Here is a 21733-nt window from a genome sequence, read left to right as displayed (position 1 = left end):
TGAATGAAAAAGATCAGTTAAGTAATCTGGTAGACTTCACACAGAAAGACACCTTGACCAGGGGACCGAACCGGAAACCTTCTTGCTGTGAGAAACCATGCCACCCAATAATAATCTTCTATCAGCAAATCATTTTCTCAATTCATTAATTGGTCAATAAAATTATCTGAATTTTCTAAATCTTGAGGCAACATCTCCAAATATCTTGTTTTGGAATGAGTGATCAATTATATATATATATATATATATATATATATATATTTATATATATATATATAATTTATAAACATTTGTCTCTGCGGGAAGCATTCATTCATTGACCCTGAAATTTGCAATGCAGAACTTGGTGTGATTTGGACATGCGATACCTTCAATACTAAAATGTGTAACATTTAAATAAACCAGTGACCAGTGCTGATAAATCAGGTAGGATGAATGTTTTCTAACTTCACTCTGCACATACACTGTTAAATAAAAGCTCTGCACATAATATTCCACAGGACAAGGTAACAGTCTATTACAAACAGGTTCAGAATGGGCACTGCACTAGCTACTTTAAATAGAAAACATTTAAATATAAAAGTACACATTTATTTCTATTAATCAATTTAATTCTAATTGTTGATCCACCAATCAATCAACCGTTTCAGTGTTTCATAAAGATAGACTGTTTACAATGACATAAAGTAATTAAAAAATTCCCTGTGCAGACTGGAGTGTTTGTGTTGAGCAGCAGTCTGTATCAGTGTCAGAGAGGCTGCAGTGGGAGCAGCAGGTGCGTGAGAGGCAGGTGAAGAGTTTCTCTGCTGGGACTCAGTCCCTCTGCTGCTCCGCTGTGACTCAGGCAGAACAGTAACTTTCATTTACAAGCATTTTTTTTTTTTACAAGAGAAAGTCTCCACCATAGACAGTGATGAGGTTTATGACAGTAGGTGAAGTATAAAGCTTTTAACAGACGTACATGAATGAGGAGGTATGAGGGAGACTGAGCTGGACTGGTGCACAGCAGAAGATCATTTTCCTCTGGTGTTTGGGTAAGTTCTGTAATATACAGGTTTTTAATGGTTGTTTTGTGATTCTTACAACATTTAAATGGATATTTTCTGTCGTGTTTGTTCAGTTAGACCTGTTGAAAGTTTGGACTTTCATGTGTTAATAATTAAACCTCAAAAGCGTTCGGGAAAACCGGTAGAATTTCAACATCCATATCACTGCCATGTATTTTCATGTGGATGAAGCAGAGAATGGGGATAGATTAAAAATAGAGCCCTGTTAATGTTGATAATGATCTGATATATATTTACAATATTTGGCAATGATACAAGGAAATGTAACTGAGGCTTGATAATTGACAGATTAACCACATATTTTGGTATAGATAAAAAGAAAACACAAAAACATAGATATTGAATTAAGGTCAAATGTAAACATAAATGCACGTCTCTTCTCCATTGTTTATGTAAAATTTAAATTGGCAAACAGAGAAGCTCAGATGATCTCTGTGAAAGGCTCATATCGACTGGTTTAAAAGCTAACCAATTCTTAGCAGCCAACCATCACATTGGTTGGGTTATGATTAAAAAGTAAGTTATTTGGGTTTTTTTGTGCTTTTTACCTTCTTTGCAAAGTTAAATAAATATGCAAATGATCAAAAACACAAACAAGCTCGTCCACGGCTGACTGGGTTTAGTTCATAGCTCCCTCAGCGCTCTCTGTCAGGGTGCTGACACTCAGCAGGTACACACAGGTAACCTAACATACTGTAGCTGCGGCACAGGGAGGGAACACTGTCTGTGGTTCTTCCCCTGCAGTAAACACCACGCGTGGCTGCCCCGGCTCGCCTCTTATCGGCTGTCGGTCTGAATTATTGAAGGCCACTGGTTTGAGTTGCTCGGGAGTGATGAAGTGAGGGTCAGCGATACCGAACAGAGGGTTCAGGGATGGGCTGAGGTGAACGAAAGGCGGGGGTGTATGATATGCAGGACAGAGGGTTCAAAACTTTAACTGAGTTACATCAAATCAACAAAAAAAAAAGTTTGGAGTCAGTTATCATTTTCTTTATTTGCACAATTAACTTTAAAAGTCAATTTACGCATCAAAACAGAGGAATGAGACAACGCAGGGTTAGAATTTGATTATTTGGCCCCTTTAAAGCTGTAAATGTCAATATTAAAGCTGCTTTCAGACATGCACTGAACTCCAGAAGTTTTCCAGAAATGTTCCAGAGAAGTTGTATGTGAGAACACAAATGTCCGAGTCACTTGATGCAGACATTTTCTGGAACCTTTCCTGCAATAAAGTGTCCGTAAAATGTCAGAGTGAGCCCATGTGAGAATGAGGCGGGAAAATAGAAGAAAGTAAAAGAATTCTCTGTATGAAAAGATGAGGCATACATGAAGAAGACACTGACAAATACATCAACTTCAAAAGACAACAAGATCTGAGTAGATAGCAGCCGCCACTAGTGGCAATATGCTGTACAGAAAACACTGTGATGTCTACAGCCGAATTATATGTCAGGTCCTTGTTGTGGAAGTTTTTTCCCCAGAGAAAACTCTAGAAAACCTCTAGAGATCATGTCTGAAAACGGCTTGAGTTATGCATTGATATTACAATGTGTAACAAGGACATACTCTTACCAAGAATTGATTTAATCTTGTGTTTCCTTTCTCTTCCAGATGAAACTGAAGCTACATCCACCATGTATGACAGCCCCCCTGTTTACAGCCCACCGTACAGCACCGTGTCTCAAAACTTCTATCCCCCGAGGAGCCTCCACTCCCCTCAGAGCCAGTATGTCCCGTACAACTACCATCTCCCTCCAGACTCCCACCACATGGAGGGGAGGCCCCAACACTTCTACCGCTGGTTTTCACCACCGGGGTTTGTCAAAACCTTCCAGGGCGCCACCGTGCTCATGTGTTTCCTCATCTTCGCCTGCGTGGCGTCTACCCTGGTGTGGGATATGAATGGATTTGGGTATGGGGGTTTCACTGCTGGGGCTACGGGTGGCGCTGTAGGGGCCGGGTCTGGATATTACGGAGGCAGCTACGGATATGGCGGCTCCTACATGACGCCACAGTCCGCCAAGTCGGCAATGATCTCAATGGCAGCCATCAACTTCCTGGTTTCACTGGGCTTCCTGGTGGGGAGCTTCTCGCGGTCCAGGGCGACGAGGGGGTGCAGGTTTTACCTGACTGTGTTCATCTGTGACATCATCTTAGCCGTGCTTCAGGTGAGTCTGCCTCACATGAAATGATGACTGATCACAGGTTATACTCTACACAGAGATGTAATAAGAGGAAGAGAGATAAGGTGTTTCCAGTGTTTTGAGCTTCTAGAGTCTTACTCATTACACAGGTAACCATGCTGTAGACGCTTTGCATTCTGGTCTATTGAGCCTTATCTCTGCCGCTGAGTTCAGTCTGTAAATTTTAGAGGCATTAGAGGTGAAGTTGCATATTTCAACCCCTCATCCCACAACTACAGTGGCATTCAGGGTACGTAAAAACATGAGACATAAGACAAAAGACACAAACCAATAAATAGTTTGGTTTGGTTTGTCCACTCTGGGCTACTGTAGAAACATGGAGGTTCAACATGGCAGATTCCATTACTTTAAACCTGCAGTAGCTGGAAACAAGCTGTGAACACAACATTGACATATTATTACATATTATTGCTATACAAAAATCAAACAGTTGCCTATTTCCCAGTTACCAGCAAATTACAAGGCAACATAATAATTCCTTTAAAAATGTGTGTCTGGTCAATATTCACTTGATCCATGCAGCTATTACTCTATGAGAGCTATGAGATGGTTATAAAATCTAAAATCCACTCATGAACTTTAGCCTCAGTCGGAAATATCAAAATGACCGGGTCAACAAACGCAGTCCTATCAAATCTCACTGCTGTTCTGTCCGTAGCTCGTATTCCATTAGCCGACACTGAGACACAGTGATACTATTACATGTGACCTTCAGATATTACACTTGGTAAGAAAAGCAGAAAATATAAAAATGTGATGGTATGTAGTATCTAATGTGAAAATACTCGAACAGATCAATGGTGTGATGGAGCCTGTGTGTCTTTGTAGGGAATCATCGACATCATCTTTGTGATTGGTGTGAACCCGATGTCTCAGAGCTCACAGAGCATGTTGTACAACCCCATGCTGATGATGTGCCAGAACATCCAGGGCAGCCCCAGCCTCAGCGGCAGCGTGGGAGCAGGGTTTCCAGGCGGTTTCCCCATGTACAATCAATACCTGCACCACTACTGCTACATGGACCCTGAAGAGGTTCGTTCAATTGCTCTGTTTTATTCTAGTCTTGTGTTTTCGATTGCTTTCTGGTCCATATAATTTACCCTCTTCCCTCAGGCGGTAGCGTTAGTGTTGGGTCTGATTGTGGTGTTGGCGTTGTCCCTGTCTGCTTACTACGCCTACAAGACCCGCAGCAAGATTTGGCGCCACGGCAAGGCTAACATCTACTGGGACGATCCAATGGTCAGACCTGCGGAGGGGCAAGACGTGCAGGACTGGGTTAGTGAAAGCTCTCCCTCTTCAGAATTTATTTCTTCATGTGGTATTTTAACAGCATTAGAAAACATAAGTCAATTAGCGAGTTGACAGTTGGCAACTTCACTTTTTATCTTCTTATCTCAAATTTTGCTATCTGTATGCTAGCTCCTGTCTTGTCTGTAGGTTGACTAGATGTCTCTTGAGCCATATCAATCATCTGGAAACAGTTGTGAATTTTAGGTAACTGATCTGAATATAGCTTGCAAGATGACAATTAACACTTGACAAGTCAAGCCAGGCATCTCCTCCATGCATGCCTTGTACAAGAAGCAGGCCAACAACTGAATTGTTTTGCTGTGCTTCCCTGGCCATCGCCATCAGTCAACGACATTTAGCAGGAACATGGCTGCCTGGTTAGCACTGACGCCTCTTTCCGTGTGGAGTTTGCATGTTCTGTCCATGTCTGTGTCGGTTTTCTCTCTGTACTCCTGCGTCCTCCCACAGTCCAAAGACATGCAGACCAGAGTTAAGTTGACAGGAGCCTAAAAAATTGTCTGTAGTTGTGAATGTGAGAGTAAATGGTTGTTTATCTCTGTGTGTTGGCCCTGTTATATGCTAATGACCCGTCCAGGGTGAACCCCACCTCTCACCCAATGTCAGCTGGGATTGGCTCCAGCCCCCACTGGGACCCTCAAAGGATAAACTGTATAGAGATGGATGAATACATTTACAATTATTTATATTACTTATTTATAATTGCTTCAAACTATATACAATCCATTTGTGAAAAACATGACCTGAATGACACTAATTTCATGTGACTCATAGAAAGAAAATTAAAAAAAATCTGAATATTGGTGACTGCGCCAAGTTCTCCTAAATTACTTGTTTGCAAATATGTTTGCATGAGTAGTTCTTGGATTTAGTTTGAGTCGATAAAAGATCTGGAGGCCATGTTGCTTCTGTTTGTTTCTGTATTACTTCCAGGGAGAGTTACATAACTTCTTGCAGCCTCATCTTTGGTCTTTTCCAGCACATATTTCGTCTCAGGGCTGATATGAACTCGTTGTTATGATTCTGGTGTCTTTTTAGTTGCCGCAGGGTTTCACCTGCTCACATTACCTGTTGCTGTTGACTCAGAGACCGTCGGTGTTTATCTGTCGGCACACCCAGGTTTCACTCTGACTGATCATTAACCCAACAAGTGATAACGACAGCACAGAAACCACATAATATTCACAAGAAACACCTCAGGACCTCCTGCGAAAGGACAGAGGTCACGAGACTCTTTTAAAGTAATGAGCCAGGTGTCAAATTACACCTTGTTTGAACAGGTTTTTTATCTCACACACATTTCCTGGTCACACGTTTTTTAAAGGATGGTGATAAACTGTGTAAATGAGTCATTGTGTTTCTCATCCAAAGAGGAAACGCTTAAAGAGATAGTTCACCTAAAAATTAAAATTCACTCACTATCTACTCACCACTATGCCGATGGAGGGGGTGGGTGAATTGTTTGAGCCCACAAAACACTTTTGGAGTTTCAGGGGTAAACAGCCAAATCCAATGCAATTGAAGTAAATGGCGACTCCTACCCCTGAAACCTGTTTTGTGGACTCAAACACTTCACCCACCGCTCCATCGAGTAGATAATGAGTGAATTTTCATTTTTGGGTGAACTATTTCTTTAACACTTTAACTCTTAAATTATTATAATTATATGACTGTTATTTGGTGAAATACTTTATTGCTGTTTTTTATGGCACATTTATTACCAAATTCATAAAAAAAAAAGCTGTGGGTTGGAAATGGCTCATAACGCCACCTAGTGTTTCAAACTGTCTTGAACCTAGCAGGGCCAATTCTTACATCGAGACAAATGTTCGGGACGTCTCTATGTCATGACCTTCATATATATTGGAAAAGGTTTACACCCTCTAATCAAAGGTGGGCACCTCCCCACTCAGCAGTGAGAACTTGTGAGTGGGAATCTGAAAAGCTACTTTTGTGAATGCGTAGGACGATGGTAAAACCATTTCAAGCATCAACACATTACATCCACATGAGAAAAGGGGGATTTTTTACAAGAGGAGGCTGACATAAAGCAGACGGGTATCATGCAGGTGCCTGTAAAAGCTACATTTGAAAAGATATGTAAAAAAGAAGAAAAATGCCCCCAACCAAAAAACAATCTTCCCTTTTTGCATTTTGGTGGCCTGTGGGGTGTATTTCACATGAAAAAGCTTTATTTTCCGTAAAAGATATGCATGACTCTGTGTTCCAGAAATATCTTGTTAAATATCTTGCTAAATGCTATCAGGAGCATCCACCTTTACCAGGTACTCATGGTTGTAGAACCTTTGTGAACGCTGTGCTGTTTGCTCTTCACAGCCGTGGCCTCACGTGGTATTTAGCATTTATTAGCGTTGCAGTGTACTATGAATGTATCATGTCCATCATGACTCATCACGGAAAAGGGGAGAAACATCTTCAGTCAGTTTATCCAGTGAGGCCTTGGCCTACATACTGCCTATCACTGTAGAGTGGGTAGCGAGACGCCTCATCGAGACGCACACGTCTTATTCTGGGACACTCTTGTATCTCGGTGAAGATGCTTTGCCTTGCAGGGAGGCATATATAATGTATGTGGAATGTATAATGTATAAAAAGGCTTGAGTTGCCTCTGTGTTGCCGTGGGAGACCCGACAGAGCACGGTGGCGCTAAATGATTCAGTTTGTGAAGCGGCTGCCACACACTGGTGCGGATGAGACACCTGGCAAAGAATCAATTTCCCTGTGTTTTGTGCCACATTTTCATCTAACGCATGCGGAAACTGTGGCCAATGAGAGAGGAGCGTAGGATACATACATTAAAAAGAAGCACTGCATCATTTTACTGCATGTGTTGCTTGCATTGAATCATATGAGCAAAGTCAAAAAGCAGGACAGAACTAAAGGGGAGAAACATGAAGTGGTGTGCGGCTCGTCCGCAGAGAACACATTCACTCAGATGGTGGGTGCAAACACATGGAGAGGTATTCTGTGAGAATGTGGATTTGCACAACGTAAACTTTGAAAAAGGCTGAAATGATGAGTCAAAGTGATAGTGAGCATCAAAAATATTGAATTTGAAATGTTTTGAAAACACAAAGCATTTGCTGCACAACTCCTTAACAGTAAGATCGTATTCATATCACTCTTAATTGAATATCTTTGGGTTTTTGGAAAAATGTTCGGATCCATCACTTACCAATGTAAATTCATGATATTTTTAAATCTCAGCAGCACGGTGATTAACATCACGCTGCAGTCACGGCACCTTTACACATTCCATGCAGTTTCTGTGAGGTTTTTCTTTTTCCACACGGCGGATCGTCCTCCGCCTCCACATTCATGAGATCCGTATCACAGGCTGCTTCCTCCAGACGCTCACATTAGCTCACTGGATCCTCATCCTTTGTGGCTCCACTCCGATCCAGAAATAGGTCAAAGACTAGAAGTCATTAATGATGCATTAAACAGTGTGACAGCAGAGTATATGTGAGGTACAATGCAGCTGTGGTCTGTCTCATTTAAAGGGTGTTTTCTTGAGGCCATGCATGGTAGTTGTAATGTTGTGTGTGTTTAATGGAGCTGTGGTGTGAAAATGTTCTGTTTGATCAGCACAGAGAGAGAAAAAAGAGCCCTGGTTCTCTGCTGCATGTTTACCTGATGAAGAAGGAAAAGATGGAACAGCAATAATGTTTGATACCCAGGTCTCAATCTGTCGTGGTGATACACACACACACCCTGTAACACACACAGGGTAACACAGTGTTTTCAATTTCACATTTTGCTCCGATTGTTGGTGAAAGAAAATATTTGAGATGAGACACTGATGATCCTGGAAACCTGGAGGAAGAGGCATCTGCTCCGCAGGGCTGATGGGTGCCTTTTATTTTACTGCCGTGTGTCTGTGTGTGTCCTTGTATCTGTCTGGCTACGTGTGCACATGTCTGGCACTAACACGGTCTCTCTCATCATTGTGCTCATCAGTGTAAAAACAACTCCTCAGTTTGTTGCTCATTTGACAGATTAAGTAGAGAAACTGTTCTTGTTTTTCCAGCATAAAAAATGCATTCGAATCCTCCTCAGGATTTTCTTGTGTACGTCATGGTGCTAAATGTGGTTTCAAGCCTCAGAATACTGAAAGACGTACAGATCCCATCATTTGTGTTTTCTGATGTTGTGGATTTTCTATCGTCTCCACATAAACAGAATCAAATGAAACAGGGTCAATATTGAACTAATTGACGCTGAATTCACTTTCTTGACGTTGTCTCAGGTGAACGCTGATGGAGACATGCGCAGTACACAGCATGCACCGACTGTTGTTGTGTCAGAGAGAGGGGCGCCTGACCTCAGGGTGGAGAACAGCGTGGTCTCCTATAGCAACGCGACAGTCAGCATCCACAGCGAGGGACGATATAAAAGCAACAGGTGAGAGATGGCCACAGCCACAGTATGGTGGGGAGGATTTAAACATGACACAATGAGGATAAATGTGAGGATCTGTTTATTTTGGTTTACTCTTAAGCTGTGTGAAAGAAGTATGTCGTGATGTTTAATTTCATATTGGAAAAAGTCACAGAATGGGCTCGGAAACATTCACTAGTTTAACTCAGAACTCATACTTTCATAATAATTCCACTTTTATATACAAACACTTGAGTAAAAGATTCTGTGAATGTTTTTTAGGTGAAATCTTGTGATGCTGGTGATGTGACTCTGTGGGTGTTGGCCTGTTGTTTGATTGTCAGTCATCTACTTTGGTCCAGACTTACATATCTCAACAGCTGTTTGATGCTTGTCATGAAATTTGTGTAGGGAACATTCACAGTGCCAAAAAAGACTTGATTTCCAGACATTTCCTCTTGCGCCACCAGCAGGTTAGAATTTTAGCTGCTTCAACCTGCCAGCACCGGAGCAATGTAGCATGTCATATATGTGGCCTCTTATTCATGAAAACCAATAATGTTTGGTATCTCTGGTTAAAATGTTTTATAAAGTGTGTATGAACGTGGCTGTATATGTCCAACCACGTATGTGCATATACTCATCTACACATGTGGCATCTCCCCTAGTTTCTCTGCTGACGCCAGTAACCGTGAGAGTGCTGAGCCTCTGTACCAGAACAGCAGGGTCACGGTTTACTCCAGCAGCTCCTCGGACGAGGCCGACAGCGTCCGAAAACCTCCTCTTCATCATGTGAGGAGGAAAGAGAGGAGAGATCGAGAGCCGCGGCCCGCTGCTCAGGAGATGGTTGAGTCCCAGTACGAAACCGGATACACCACAGGAGACACCGGAAATGAACTGGACCAGGATCACACAGCTCATCTCTACAGGTGGGTCACTGCTCTGCTGCTTTTAGTGTAGAGGGTTTCATTTTATTAAACAGCATCATTGTCAATATTTTTTAAAGATTGGTCAAGCCCAAATGAAAGTATTTAAGAATAGTTTGTTTCTTTTAGTGTAATAATTAATTTACGTGAAACTGTGTTGTGTCCGAAACACAGTTTTCATTCTATTTGATAAAAATGCTGTAAAAGCACAAACACTGTTAATCATAACCAGTGTCTTTAAGATGGCCGACTGTTTGAGTGACTTTAAGTTAATAAGGCTTTCCCCTCTATATTTGCCACAGCCCACATAATGGTTTTTATTTAATAATAATTCCATGTCTCCATATTAATATCCCGCTCCAGGCTGTACCCAGAGATAACCTCAGACGAGCAGCGGCAGCAGTACAAGCGGGAGTTCGACTCTGATCTGGCCCGTTACAAGAGGCTCTGCGCCGACATGGACAACATCAGTGACGAGATGCACAAGCTGAGCCGAGAACTGGACGCGCTGGATGAGAGCTCCGTGAAATACCAGGTGAACAGGAGGGTGGGATAACACAGCTGGGAGAACATACTGTCCTCATGAATAACAGAGACAGATTTCACTCAGTTGTATGTGCAGATCATTTATTTATTCATCTGTGTTTGTGTGTTTTTGTCATTAGGGTTGAAGATGAACTAGATCATGTGCTACATTTTTTTTCCGAAAGTACTTACATTTTTAATGACATCATTTCAGGACAGTTATGATAGAATGTGTGTTTCTATTGTCAGGGTGTGGCGGAGGAGTATAACCGACTGAAGTACCTGAAAAGGGTGAGTGCATTTAGATCTGTGGCATCATGTGAAACTATAAAACTGTTTGACATTGTACGTGTTGCTATGAATGTGTCTGAACCAGACTATCTCCTGGTGTTTTTCTGCATATGTGACAAACTCCTGGAAATGTCCAGACCCAATTTTCCCTGACATTTTACGTAGTTTGTGTCTGAAAACGTCTCCAGTGCTACTACTACTAGAGCTGATCATGTTAATAGTTAAATATCTTCTCTCTCCCATAGACACCGGACTATCAAGCCAAAAAGAAGCAGAGCAAACAACTTCGACAAAAGCTTTTCCACATCAAGCGTCTGGTAAAGATCTACGACCAGGGTCTTTGTTAGTGTCAGTGATCGGGTCACACGACTGAGGATGAACAATGACAATACAGTTTCACTGCTGTTTGAATCGTAACAGTTCAGCCCATCCCAACACGACAGAAACTGAACCTCAGCTCTGACACTTGTGTTTACAGCCGCTATGTGAACTTTATTACCTTTGAAGCCGTCAGAATAAAGCGAGCTGTGGACTTTACCCTGTGTGGTTGTGAATGTCTAACTGGCAGTTTTCACGTTTGAATTTGTTGAACCTTGCACATTTTCCTGTTTGTTTCATTTCAGCAGCAGTTTAGATATTGCATCTTAGGGTCTAATGAAAGTGTTTTGGATGGAAATAGTGTGAAGATAGACATGAATGAGGATAAAGATGACACTGATCATGTAAATAAGAATTAAAACAATTGTATCAATACACTTATGCCTCAATGGTACATGTTGCAGTGTTTATTTGGCATTCTTCATACAGATGTAATTACAACACTTTTTCAAGTAGTTTGAAAAAAACAAACAAACGTAACAAAAGACACGTTGTCATCTTTTGATTTTTTTTTAATAACATTGCCATACACAGGAAATTTTTAAAACTCATGAACTCAGTAACACAAAGATAAGAAAACATTAATAGCATATTTATTTTGTTTTTTCTCTCTCTTCTCTACGACATGTGTTTGTGTGAATCGCTGCCTAAAATGAAGAACACCCAAATAACTTTCAGAAAGAGCGGCGGCAGATCAAGACGTCCAATCTGTTCATTTTCATGTAAATGCTGAAACACGGTTCTATTTAGAGTTGATTTTATTTGGTTAAAATCAACAAGTGACTTCGTAAACTGAGGTAAAAATCCATGTGGACCGGCAAAATCGGTAGCCCCGTCTTCTCTTAACTCGTCACAGACTGTGTGATATATTTTGGCATTGAATATCCTCAAAGTGCACCGTCACTCATCGCAACGTCGTCACTCACTGCAGCTTCGACTCCGGTGTCTTAGATATGAGATCATGTCTACGTCACAGCCGCTGGGACAATGGCATGACGGTCAGCGTCCGTGTTGACATCTGAACAGAGGTATTTTTCATGTAAATACATATAGAAAAAAAAAAAAAAAAACGTTTAGGAACTAACAGAGAAAGCAACACTTTAAAATGAATCTTGAATTACAGAATGTAAAAGAAGGAAAGTCTCAACTTAGCAGAGATCCAAAACAACATTTGAACATGCAAGAGGACAAAGCTGGCTGTAATATATTTACACACACACACATTTCAATACATTTCTCAAGGGGATCAATGCCTCCAGAAACAGCACTGGTTGACTGATTGCGTTGGTTATAAACTCTCTAATCACCAGCTTTATTTGTTGAACTAATTATCTTGATTTCCTTAACGTACTGGAACTTAAATTTGTACGTCAGCCTGACGTTTCTCTAGAAAAAAAAAAAATGTCATAGCTGAACTCGGTCGAACTCATATTCAAAAACACAAATGAAAATCACTTTGGGGCTTTTTCTTTCTTTAAAGGTACGAGACGAATGTTTGTAACACTCGTAGGACTCATTTAATGTTTTGTCGCTGTCCCAAATTCAGACTGAATAACAAGGCAGTTGTCAAAAAAGAAGGCGGTTTCTGGTGAACGACATTTACAGAGGTTTGTGTTTAGCAAATATCAGACGAAAGCATTCTGATGTCTAGTGAGGTATTAGTCCGTTCTCGTGTTACTGTGGCTTTTCGTTCTTAACATCGTACAGCGACAGTGAGCCCTGTGAATGAAGTTAAATGCATGGTTCACTGGATGGTGAGGCGGTCACAACAGTCCCATCATCTCTATTTCTCTCACTCTGCTTTCTGTAGTAACTTTTCTACTTAGACTTTGGTGAGTTTTTCCTTGGTTTTGTATTTAAGTTTCCGATTCTTCTGAGCAGTTCGTCGGCTTCCTCCTCCAGCACTGAGGTAAGAGAGCGATGGATTCAGAATCCTCCTTTCAACAGCAAGGCCCGTACTGTGTCTTATATTCATGTTCATAGCACAACCACGGCTTTCTGATACGTTTAACTGTTCCATTAAGAGTCAGTATGATCAGGATCGTAATGTCGTGATTAAAAACATCACTGTTTCACAAATGGTGAGTCATGGAAAATGAGCCGACTGCTGACGTTTAGTGGCGGGGCAGTTTTGTACTCAGGACGTGTTTGTAGCAGGGTGGTGCTGCCCTCTACATGACAACTGCAGCGTCTTTAGTCGCTATGGTGGGTGGGTGGTGACATGACTGGCTGTGGAGGCCATATCGGAGCGCAGCATGAGGAGCTGTTCGCTGGCCTGAGACCTGGCACCGAAACAACCAGTTTGGCAACAAGTCAGATCCAGCCTGGCACTGGCTCCCGTGTGCTTCTCTGGTGGCCCGGGTGGAGACAGAGGGCTTGTTTCATAAGGGGAGGGGGGAATAGAGCAGTTACAGTACAGTATGTGTGAAGGCCAGCTGGCACTGCAGTTTGTTAACCACACAGATGGATAGTGATGAGTCAGGAGGTTTCCTGTGGGTCCTTGTCGTCATTAATCCCAAAGGGAGACCTCGTCCATCGGGAGGGTGAGCGGGACGCTACTGTCCTGGGACATAGGGCCAGCTGATAGAGCTTCCGGAGAGCTGCATGTCACGGATCAGCGTCTCGATGGGTGTCTTTCCTACCAGGCGCATGAAAAAGAGCTGGGAGATGAGGCTGGCGGGGACGGCGCGCAGGGCGGGGAGGCGCAGGAGCAGGCGGCCGAAACGCTGTGGCTGACTCGGGTACTGCATCCTCTCGTACTCCGTCAGAGCCACCTGAGCCTTCTCCTGCAGAGACTCCACGTGGACGGGGTCTGTCAGACCACAGGCATCTGAGCAGGGAGGGAGGGAGAGATGGTTACTTAATAGCGTGGGCAGGTTACATAAAGAGTCGTGATGAGCTGAGAGGCAGGTTGAAATCTTAGACAATAACCCGATAGACAAATGTTGTGTAAGGAAAAAAACTTTACTAACCCAAAACATAACTTCAAACTATTACCAGTGGTCATTTAGATTAAAAAAATAAGAGCGTAACATTTTAAAAAGGGGGCCCTCACAATAAGTCTAAGCGTTAGATGCACAGTGCTATAATTAAACTGGAAAAAATAGCACTCCAATATACATATTTACGAAAAATTCATTTGTGCATGGACTTTTTGAGATGCATGCCCCATCCACAAACATGGAGGAGGTGGGATTTATCATCTATACCGCAGTCAACCACCAGGTGGCAATCGAGACGCTTTGGCTTCACTTTTGGGAAGCTGTGATGATGTCCAGTCTATGGACAGCACCAATTACACAGCATTTAAATATTACTGCATGTTCATGAGTATGCCAGGAGATGGTGCCATAGCAGGTTTCCTACTGACTGTTACTAATGACAGGGGCACCCAACACTTCACATGAGGATCAGTTTAATGGTTTAATGTTTAAATGTCTTCTGGGGCTCTGAGTAATCCTGTGCTTGGATAATACAAAACACGTGTTCACCAGACAGGGACAGTCTAATGAAATTAACTGTTTACCTGCACTGTTTTATATTGACACACTAGAGACTAAGGATGCAGGGATTGCAGTTGATCCTCGGGTAGGGTTGGTAGGATCATAGAAATTTAAAAATCAGATTAAAAGCAGGTTGGTTCAGGTGGGTGAAATAGGCCTACATAATAAAATAATTAATTACATTCTTTAAAATGTAAACGACAAAGAAAGAGAATCTTGAGGCCGGATCGAGTCTGACGTTTTGTGCAGTTTGCAATTACTACTCAATGAAAACATAGGCGGACCGTGCAAAGTGAAGTTAAATGTCCAGTGAGCAGGGAGCGTGTCTGTGTGCATTTGGTCTTGCAGTGTAAATGGGAGAGAGGAGAGATTGAGGTGTACTGGGTGTATATAACCAGACAGTTTTATTACGTTTATCCTTCCCTCACAAATCCAACAAATTCATAGAAGTGTGACACTCAATCGCTGGAGAAACATTTTTAAAGTGGCTTCCTGGCATGTACAATAGGAGCAGATGAGAACAGACACTCACCTGGTGAGAAGAGAGCGATGGCCTTGAGACAGCTGTACTCAGCGGAGTCCACCTGCAGCCTGGTCAGCTTGTCCACCTGGTCCTGGAACACCCTCACCTGGTCCATGAAGGACACCACGCGCTCAGCGGACATGGGCGAGGAGTGGAAGCCGGCCGCCGCCAACAGGGGAGCCATGTGGAGCGGCAGAGCCGACTGGGCGGCGTTGAGGATGAACAGCTCGCTCCAGCTCAGCCTCAGCAGGGCCACCTGTGGATTGGTTGGCATGTTAAATCAGATGCCCCTACACTGTTATCATCCATTTTTAATGTTCACTGCGTTCATTGTATATTAATTCTTGATGTAAACATGATTCCGCCACCCTTTCCTGACAGTTGCTTTCCTGTAGCCTAGTTACTCTCTGTTAACAGGAGAAACTCATCAATGTTGTTTTATACTTTTATATGAGATTTAATCCACTGACCTGGTCTGAAACAGGCAGCTCAGGGAAATAAGGGATGCTTCTGGCCCACTCCACGGTGCTGAAGAGTAGCCGAGCAGCCAGTTCACAGATATTGTCGATCCCCATGGCGTTATCTGGACCGGCCTGTTGGTTGTACTGGTGCCCAAACCGACTGCTGGGATATGGCTCAGCTCGCAGCAGCTGAGAGATGAGCTCTGACACCGGCTGACCTCCGCCACTTCCTCCATTGTTGTTGTTGTAAAACTCACCACCTCCAAGGCCGCCGGCACCCCCTAGGGGTGTGATGGAGGGGCTGAGGCTCGGCTGAGGTGGGATGCGACCGCGTTGAACTGCTGTAGTTTGGTTGGGGGACAAAGGGGAGGAGAGGAGAGGCGAGGGAGAGAAGTAGAGAAGATGAGGAGGACAAGAGAAAATGGTGAAGGACGAGGGGAGGATAAGGGGGAGGAGGATTTGGAGATAAAAAAAACAGAGAGGAAAAAAAAGTTAAAACGGAGTTCATCCAGTGGTGAACGTCAGATTACCAGCAGACAGGTTTGACTCGATTAGGAAACTACTCCCTTTGATTAAAAGGAGGCACTATCGAGAAAAGACTGATCCCTCATCGTGAAATTGTAGAGAAACATGCATGCATGAGGCAAGAATTTACTTTCCATTAGAATTTTAACCCTCTGCGATATAATTCTGAAGGAGAATTTGCAACATGTTGTGGCAGTTTTTTAGCAAAAAAAAAAATGAGACTAAGAACGTTAAATAGGGAAAGCACCATAGCCTGGACAGACGCCGATTAAGACTTATCCATTCAGGTATATGAATTCATGATGTAAGCAACTATGTCCTTGAGCAAGACACTGAATCTCTTCCAGGCAGAGGAATCCTGCTCTGTTACTGAATCCGACCCCTGACCTCCCTGTGGGGGTGGTCAGTGTCAGGGAATTTCTCTGTAGGGAGCCATAAAGTGTCTAATTAGCATGTTTATGATCTGTGAGTGTTACGTAAAAGGCAGCTCAAACACAAGATCACAAAAAAAAAAAAAAACACTATTAACAGAAATACATTTTCTATCTGTATCTAGATGAAAAGTATGTATTCATTATTGGTCTCTGTGTGATTCTACCAGCAGGATATTGAGTAATGTGTCGCCAGGACTCTGCCACTTAAGGTGAAAAATCCTCATATTGGATTCTTCTCCATCGAGCCAACAAGTCAGAGGGTTTCTGCTTCAGCTTCAACCAGGGGCTTAAGGCTCTGGGACGCAGGTGTCTTAGCACTGTATCCCTCTCAGTCACTCTTACGCAGGCACTAGATTAAGCCACTTAGTACATGGCATTGAGCTGACACGCATGGCTAGCTCCGACATGATAGGGCCAAGACGCCCATGTGTGGCATTTTCCCTGCTCCTTGGAGCTCGTGGAGCTGAAGAGGCAAGATAATGGCAAAAGCTAATTTAACTAGGATTGATTTTTCTGTTTCCTTTTTAAAAAAAAAAACAGATGATGGGAGTAATGAGGAGACTCTCTGAGGCTCTTCACTAAACCAAATATATTCCTTTTCCCCCTGATCAGTTCAACTAGAGATCTTGCATCAGTCCGCGTGCACGATGTTTATTGATACAGTGCCCCTCACCCGTTCTACAGGATCAGAATCGATGAAAGAGTTATGGATCAGGATGGACAGATACCTTCTTTGCGCATGCCAACACGGAAACACTTCTTCAGGCGACAGTACTGGCACTGGTTCCTGTGGTGCTGGTCAATCTGACACTCTCTGTTCGACCTGTGAACACACGCACGATAATTTCAAACAAGAGAAAGTAGAAATGATCACCCTGCACATTTGCAACAGTAGTCCTATTTAGTACATGAAGTTTGTTAGCTACTACCTGCTCACACTTCAACAATTTCTTGGTATTGAAATATGTTTCAGTGACAGTGTTGAAACTGTCAAAAACCACATGACAAATGTGTAACTGATGCTTCTTTCAGGCTTAAGAATGTGTGAAAAGAAGTGTTGCAGTGATAAACATGACTTAGTCTGCAGTTGAATTGATGAAGGAAATAGCCATTAGCTGCAGTAGCCTTAAGACTGTAGAACTATAATTGTATGAGGTGACTCAGTCACAATTAATACATTTGAATGAATTTGCATATGAAATATGACACTTCATCCCTTTAAAGGCTAATGAATGACGCAGAGGTCTATGATTAACTCTAAAATAATTGATATTGGACAGATTCAATCGTATTTAATATTATGAATTAAGGCTGGATGATACAATGTCCTTACTTTATCAATTTGCGAATATATTGGTTCACGATGATACAAGACAAAGAAAACCTGAAAGTCCTGCATATGTGACACAAAGTGAAACCAAAAAAATGTTTTGCTTGAAAAATTCATATAGTTTTAGAATATTTTTGGGCCCAAGAATTATTCGGCAAGGGTGTATCCAGTGGTGGGTTTCAAGGGGGCACTGAACCCTAATGAAATCCGATTGGCCCTTGTCCCGTCAGTATTTCTTCTATACATTTTAATTTTCTAATCTTTGTTTAACACAATGGCTTGGACAAGGAACTAATTTAAAAACATAAATTAAATGATGTGCATCTTTGCCCAAAACTATAGAGGAAGCAGTAAAATGTGCTCCTCACTCAATCAGGAACTGTGCATGGATGTAGGACATATCATTGGCCCCTCTTTATAACTATATGGCCCCTGGTTTAGAAAAATCCTAGATCCACAACTGAATCAACAGATTATTTTTACCATATATTTAAATCAAAAAGCTATAGAAATGTATAGGAATAAATATCCTGACATGAGTATGTTGTTGGACACAGACACGAGGCTCATGTAAGGGAGAGACAGCGGCCAGACACTACAACACATTACATGACTCACATCCTCCTTCAGCATCATCTGTTTATCATCACACATGGGTACACAACCGTGCGTCTGCGTGCGTGCGTGCGTGCGTGTGTGTGTGTGAGTGAACCTCGAACACAAACATTGTCCTTTTTCTGCAGGATGTTTATGAACTGCACAGCCATGGATCCGAACTACATTACCCACGATGCCCCGCTCACCTGCAGGTGTAGCTCAGGTTGCGTCTCACGCTCCTCTTGAAGAAGCTCTTGCAGCCCTCGCACGTGAACACGCCGTAGTGTTTGCCGCTGGACTTGTCCCCGCACACCACGCAGTCCACCACGCACGCCTTGTCGTCGTCCCCGGCCTCCATGTCGCTGCCTCCCGCCTGCGGGGAGCCGTCCTCCTCCTCCCCCCTCAGGTAGCTCTTGTCCCCCAGCCCGTTGGTGCCCCCGTTGGGATCTCCCCAGCCCCCACTCACCATGGCCATCGCTTGGTTACCGAACCAGCGCAGGGGAAACAGGCAGCCAAGATTCCTGGGTGCTGTCAAGGTAACATAAATATCTAGAGACACAAGAAGTCCTGAATGTGTGTGTGTTGCCTTCACCTGGAGACTATCAGTCTTATCAGCGTGGCTGTGCTCTCATTGGCTGGTTAGTTATGTCGGAGGATAAACTGAGGGGGAAACCAGTCCTCAGACTGAACAGGCAGATTTAAGGAGGGAAGACTCTGGTATTGAGGAGGAGGGTGTTTGGCAGAAAAAAACAAGAGCAGTCGAGTCTCCTCCCACTTCACTATGACCTGGAAACAGTCCTCACTGTGGCAACTTTTAGTTCTGCCTGCCTGTGTGGATTTTTTCCAGTCCAACTCTGTCCTTTTCTTCTTTTTCTTCTTATCCAACTCCACCACTGCGTGTGGTGTCCTTCTCCTTTCTTCCCTGAGATGGTTGAAGAGAAGGCTGGCCGCTCAAACGCCCTCAGACGAGGAACCTTTCACAGGGAACAATGAGTCAAACACACAGAACACATGATACAGAACGAGAGAGAGAGAGACAGCGAGGAAAGGTATTTGCAAGCAAATAACACTCAATGTGAAAATCATTTACCATAAACACAGTCTCACACCTCCTGCTCTGTCTCTGTAGCAACAGTAATGGCTGAAAAAGGACCTCGGTGTAGCTCGCCTTAGCACATGCCTGGAGAGGCTTTGACCACCCCTCTTAAAGTAACCCTCACACTGAAATGTGTCCCCGCTCGCACCAATCATTCCTCTCTAAAGGCAACTGTCTGGCTAAACGTTCGCCTCCGAATCCTCCGAGAAATTATGTCACGCTTACCTCAGGGTCAGTACATGAATGTGCAGCGTCTCCGGCTTCCCTCGCTGGAAAATAAATCCTCCTCTCGCTCTAGATCTTCCTTCCATCCAGCGAGGCAGAGAGGACAGACACAGCTCGCCTCCTCTCTTGCTGTAATCCTCTCAGCGGCAGCTGCAGCATTTTGACCCACAATGAAGACACCAGCTCAAGCAAATTCAACCTGACGGCCACACAACAACAACATCACTTTCATGGGGGCAGTGGGCTCCTTCAAGGCACAGCCAGCTGCAGCAGCAGCAGCAGTCGAGGCGACGTGGACCAAAATACACAACGCAAGTAGATCCCCCAACACAAGGAAGTGCTCTCTCTTCACCGCCAGTTGTAGCACGAGTGCTCGGCTGTGACAGTATCCTCTGTGCTGCTTCCTTTTCAGGAAATTTAAAAAAAAAGAAATAAAGCTGAAGAGTGTCCGCCTGCTCAGCCCTCCATGGTTCCTGTGGTTCCTCTCCAGGCACTCATGCAGGCTTCTCCCTCCAACCTTTTGTCAATGCTTGCCCACCAAGAACTAATGACTTGCGGCCTAGCCCTGTGTGCTGCTTTCCGTCCCTGTGTGTGTGTGTCTGTGTGTGTGTGTGTGTAGCCTTTCCCTTTGGCTCAGGCGAACAGGAGGTGGGGGTGGGAAAGGATGGGTGCTCCTCTTCCCCCTCTCTCTCTCTCCCCTTCCAGCTTCTAAGTCCACAAATCAAATTCTGATTCAAGAAAATGGCCAGAGCCGGAGACTGGCTGGATTTCTCAGCATTTGCTCTTTTTTTCCCCCTCCTCGTTCCTCTTTTCTCCTCCTGCCTGTTTTCCTCTAACCTATTTGTGTGTGTGTGTGTATGAGAGAGAGAGAGAGAGAGAGAGAGAGAGGGAGAGAGAGAGAGAGATCAAGGAAAGCAAGGGAGTGGGAGGGAGTGCATGCAGAGGGGGAGGGGGCAGTGTGTGTGCGTGTGTGTGTGTGTGTGCGCTCCCAGGGATTTGACACTGCTATTCAAGCCCTGCGGTTACCATGGTGCCGGCTGCCTTATATGGCCATTGGAGTCAAAGAGCAAAGAGAGTGGGCTGTGTGGGGCAGCATGCACACACACACACACACAGGAAGAATGTGGAGGATCTCTCTCCTCAGAGATGCAGAAAGCGTGACCCCAAGGCCACAAAAACCACTCTGACAATACCAGATTACCCCGAAGCCCTGCAACAAATACAAACAAGCCCATCTCCTGCCCACCCTTTGTCTTTTTAGAAAGCAGCCGAATGCCGCATCCGAAAGTTTTTAAACTCCAGCGCACAATTTTACATAGCAGCGCAGAGGTGAGCTTTGTTTCTTCAAAGCGAGACCATCTCTCGTCCTCCTCCGTTTGAGAAAAAAAGACCTGCTTTGATCCTGGGTATACGTGCGGAGCGGCTTGCTCCAGAGCAGCTTATTGTGCTGGGAATAAAGGTTACCATTTTGTGGTCATTGCTCATTTCTCAAAGGGCGTCTGTCTCCGCGCTTTGTGGAGCACATGGTGATTTGTGTTCGAGGTTACCCCGAGAGGTCAAGCTGACTTTCACACCCCTGTCACGGTAAAAAGCCCAGGGTCAAATGCAGATAAAGAAGAGGAGAGGACACACAACAACCCTGGATAAGAGCTTTAAGAGATAAAGTGATGAATCTGCTTGTAGATGCGCTGCTCTGCGTGGATGGGGGTTGCAGCCGCAGATAAAGTGTTGGTGCCTTCAGAGATTCACTATATGCAACTTGTTGTCTTATCTAGGGAGCGATTGCAGAGATTTTACAGGCATTCTTTTCCCCCGTGGACACTTTTATGGCATTCCCTAAATCTAAACCCAGCTTTACCCCCCTGAGCACAGAATGTGTGTGTGTGTGGGACAGAGAAGCATTGTCGTGACCATTGTGCAGCTAATGGATCATCAGAGG

General features: G+C 43.7%; 2 protein-coding genes across 5 annotated transcripts; one reads left to right on the top strand and one right to left on the bottom strand.

The window, feature by feature from the left end:
• Positions 1 to 749: 749 nt before the first annotated feature.
• zgc:154006 (uncharacterized protein LOC563016 homolog) lies at positions 750 to 12502 on the top strand. The gene is made up of 9 exons (XM_034612932.1): positions 750 to 1034; positions 2679 to 3235; positions 4100 to 4303; positions 4385 to 4546; positions 8850 to 9004; positions 9649 to 9909; positions 10270 to 10441; positions 10681 to 10722; positions 10968 to 12502. The coding sequence occupies exons 2-9, from the start codon at positions 2702 to 2704 to the stop codon at positions 11067 to 11069; spliced, it is 1632 nt and encodes a 543-aa protein (XP_034468823.1). The 5' UTR covers positions 750 to 1034; positions 2679 to 2701; the 3' UTR covers positions 11070 to 12502.
• On the bottom strand, positions 11489 to 20638 carry nr2f6a (nuclear receptor subfamily 2, group F, member 6a). Of its 4 annotated transcripts, none has more exons than XM_034612933.1 (6): positions 19795 to 20638; positions 18680 to 19447; positions 17275 to 17369; positions 15597 to 15928; positions 15136 to 15382; positions 11489 to 13930 (listed from the first exon to the last, which is right to left on the bottom strand). In XM_034612933.1, exons 2-6 carry the CDS (start codon positions 18946 to 18948, stop codon positions 13656 to 13658), a joined length of 1218 nt encoding a protein of 405 aa, XP_034468824.1. In that variant the 5' UTR covers positions 18949 to 19447; positions 19795 to 20638; the 3' UTR covers positions 11489 to 13655. The 4 variants fall into 4 exon arrangements, with proteins under 4 accessions (XP_034468824.1, XP_034468825.1, XP_034468826.1 ...); XM_034612934.1 differs by lacking the exon at positions 19795 to 20638 and adding an exon at positions 19564 to 19719; XM_034612935.1 differs by lacking the exon at positions 19795 to 20638 and adding an exon at positions 19583 to 19669.
• Positions 20639 to 21733: the final 1095 nt, after the last annotated feature.

The sequence above is a fragment of the Hippoglossus hippoglossus genome, chromosome 17 (assembly GCF_009819705.1).
Source record: "Hippoglossus hippoglossus isolate fHipHip1 chromosome 17, fHipHip1.pri, whole genome shotgun sequence".
Lineage (NCBI taxonomy): Eukaryota > Metazoa > Chordata > Actinopteri > Pleuronectiformes > Pleuronectidae > Hippoglossus > Hippoglossus hippoglossus.
The sequence above is the reverse complement of the archived record's forward strand: the minus strand, read 5'-3'. Positions and strand labels throughout refer to the sequence as shown.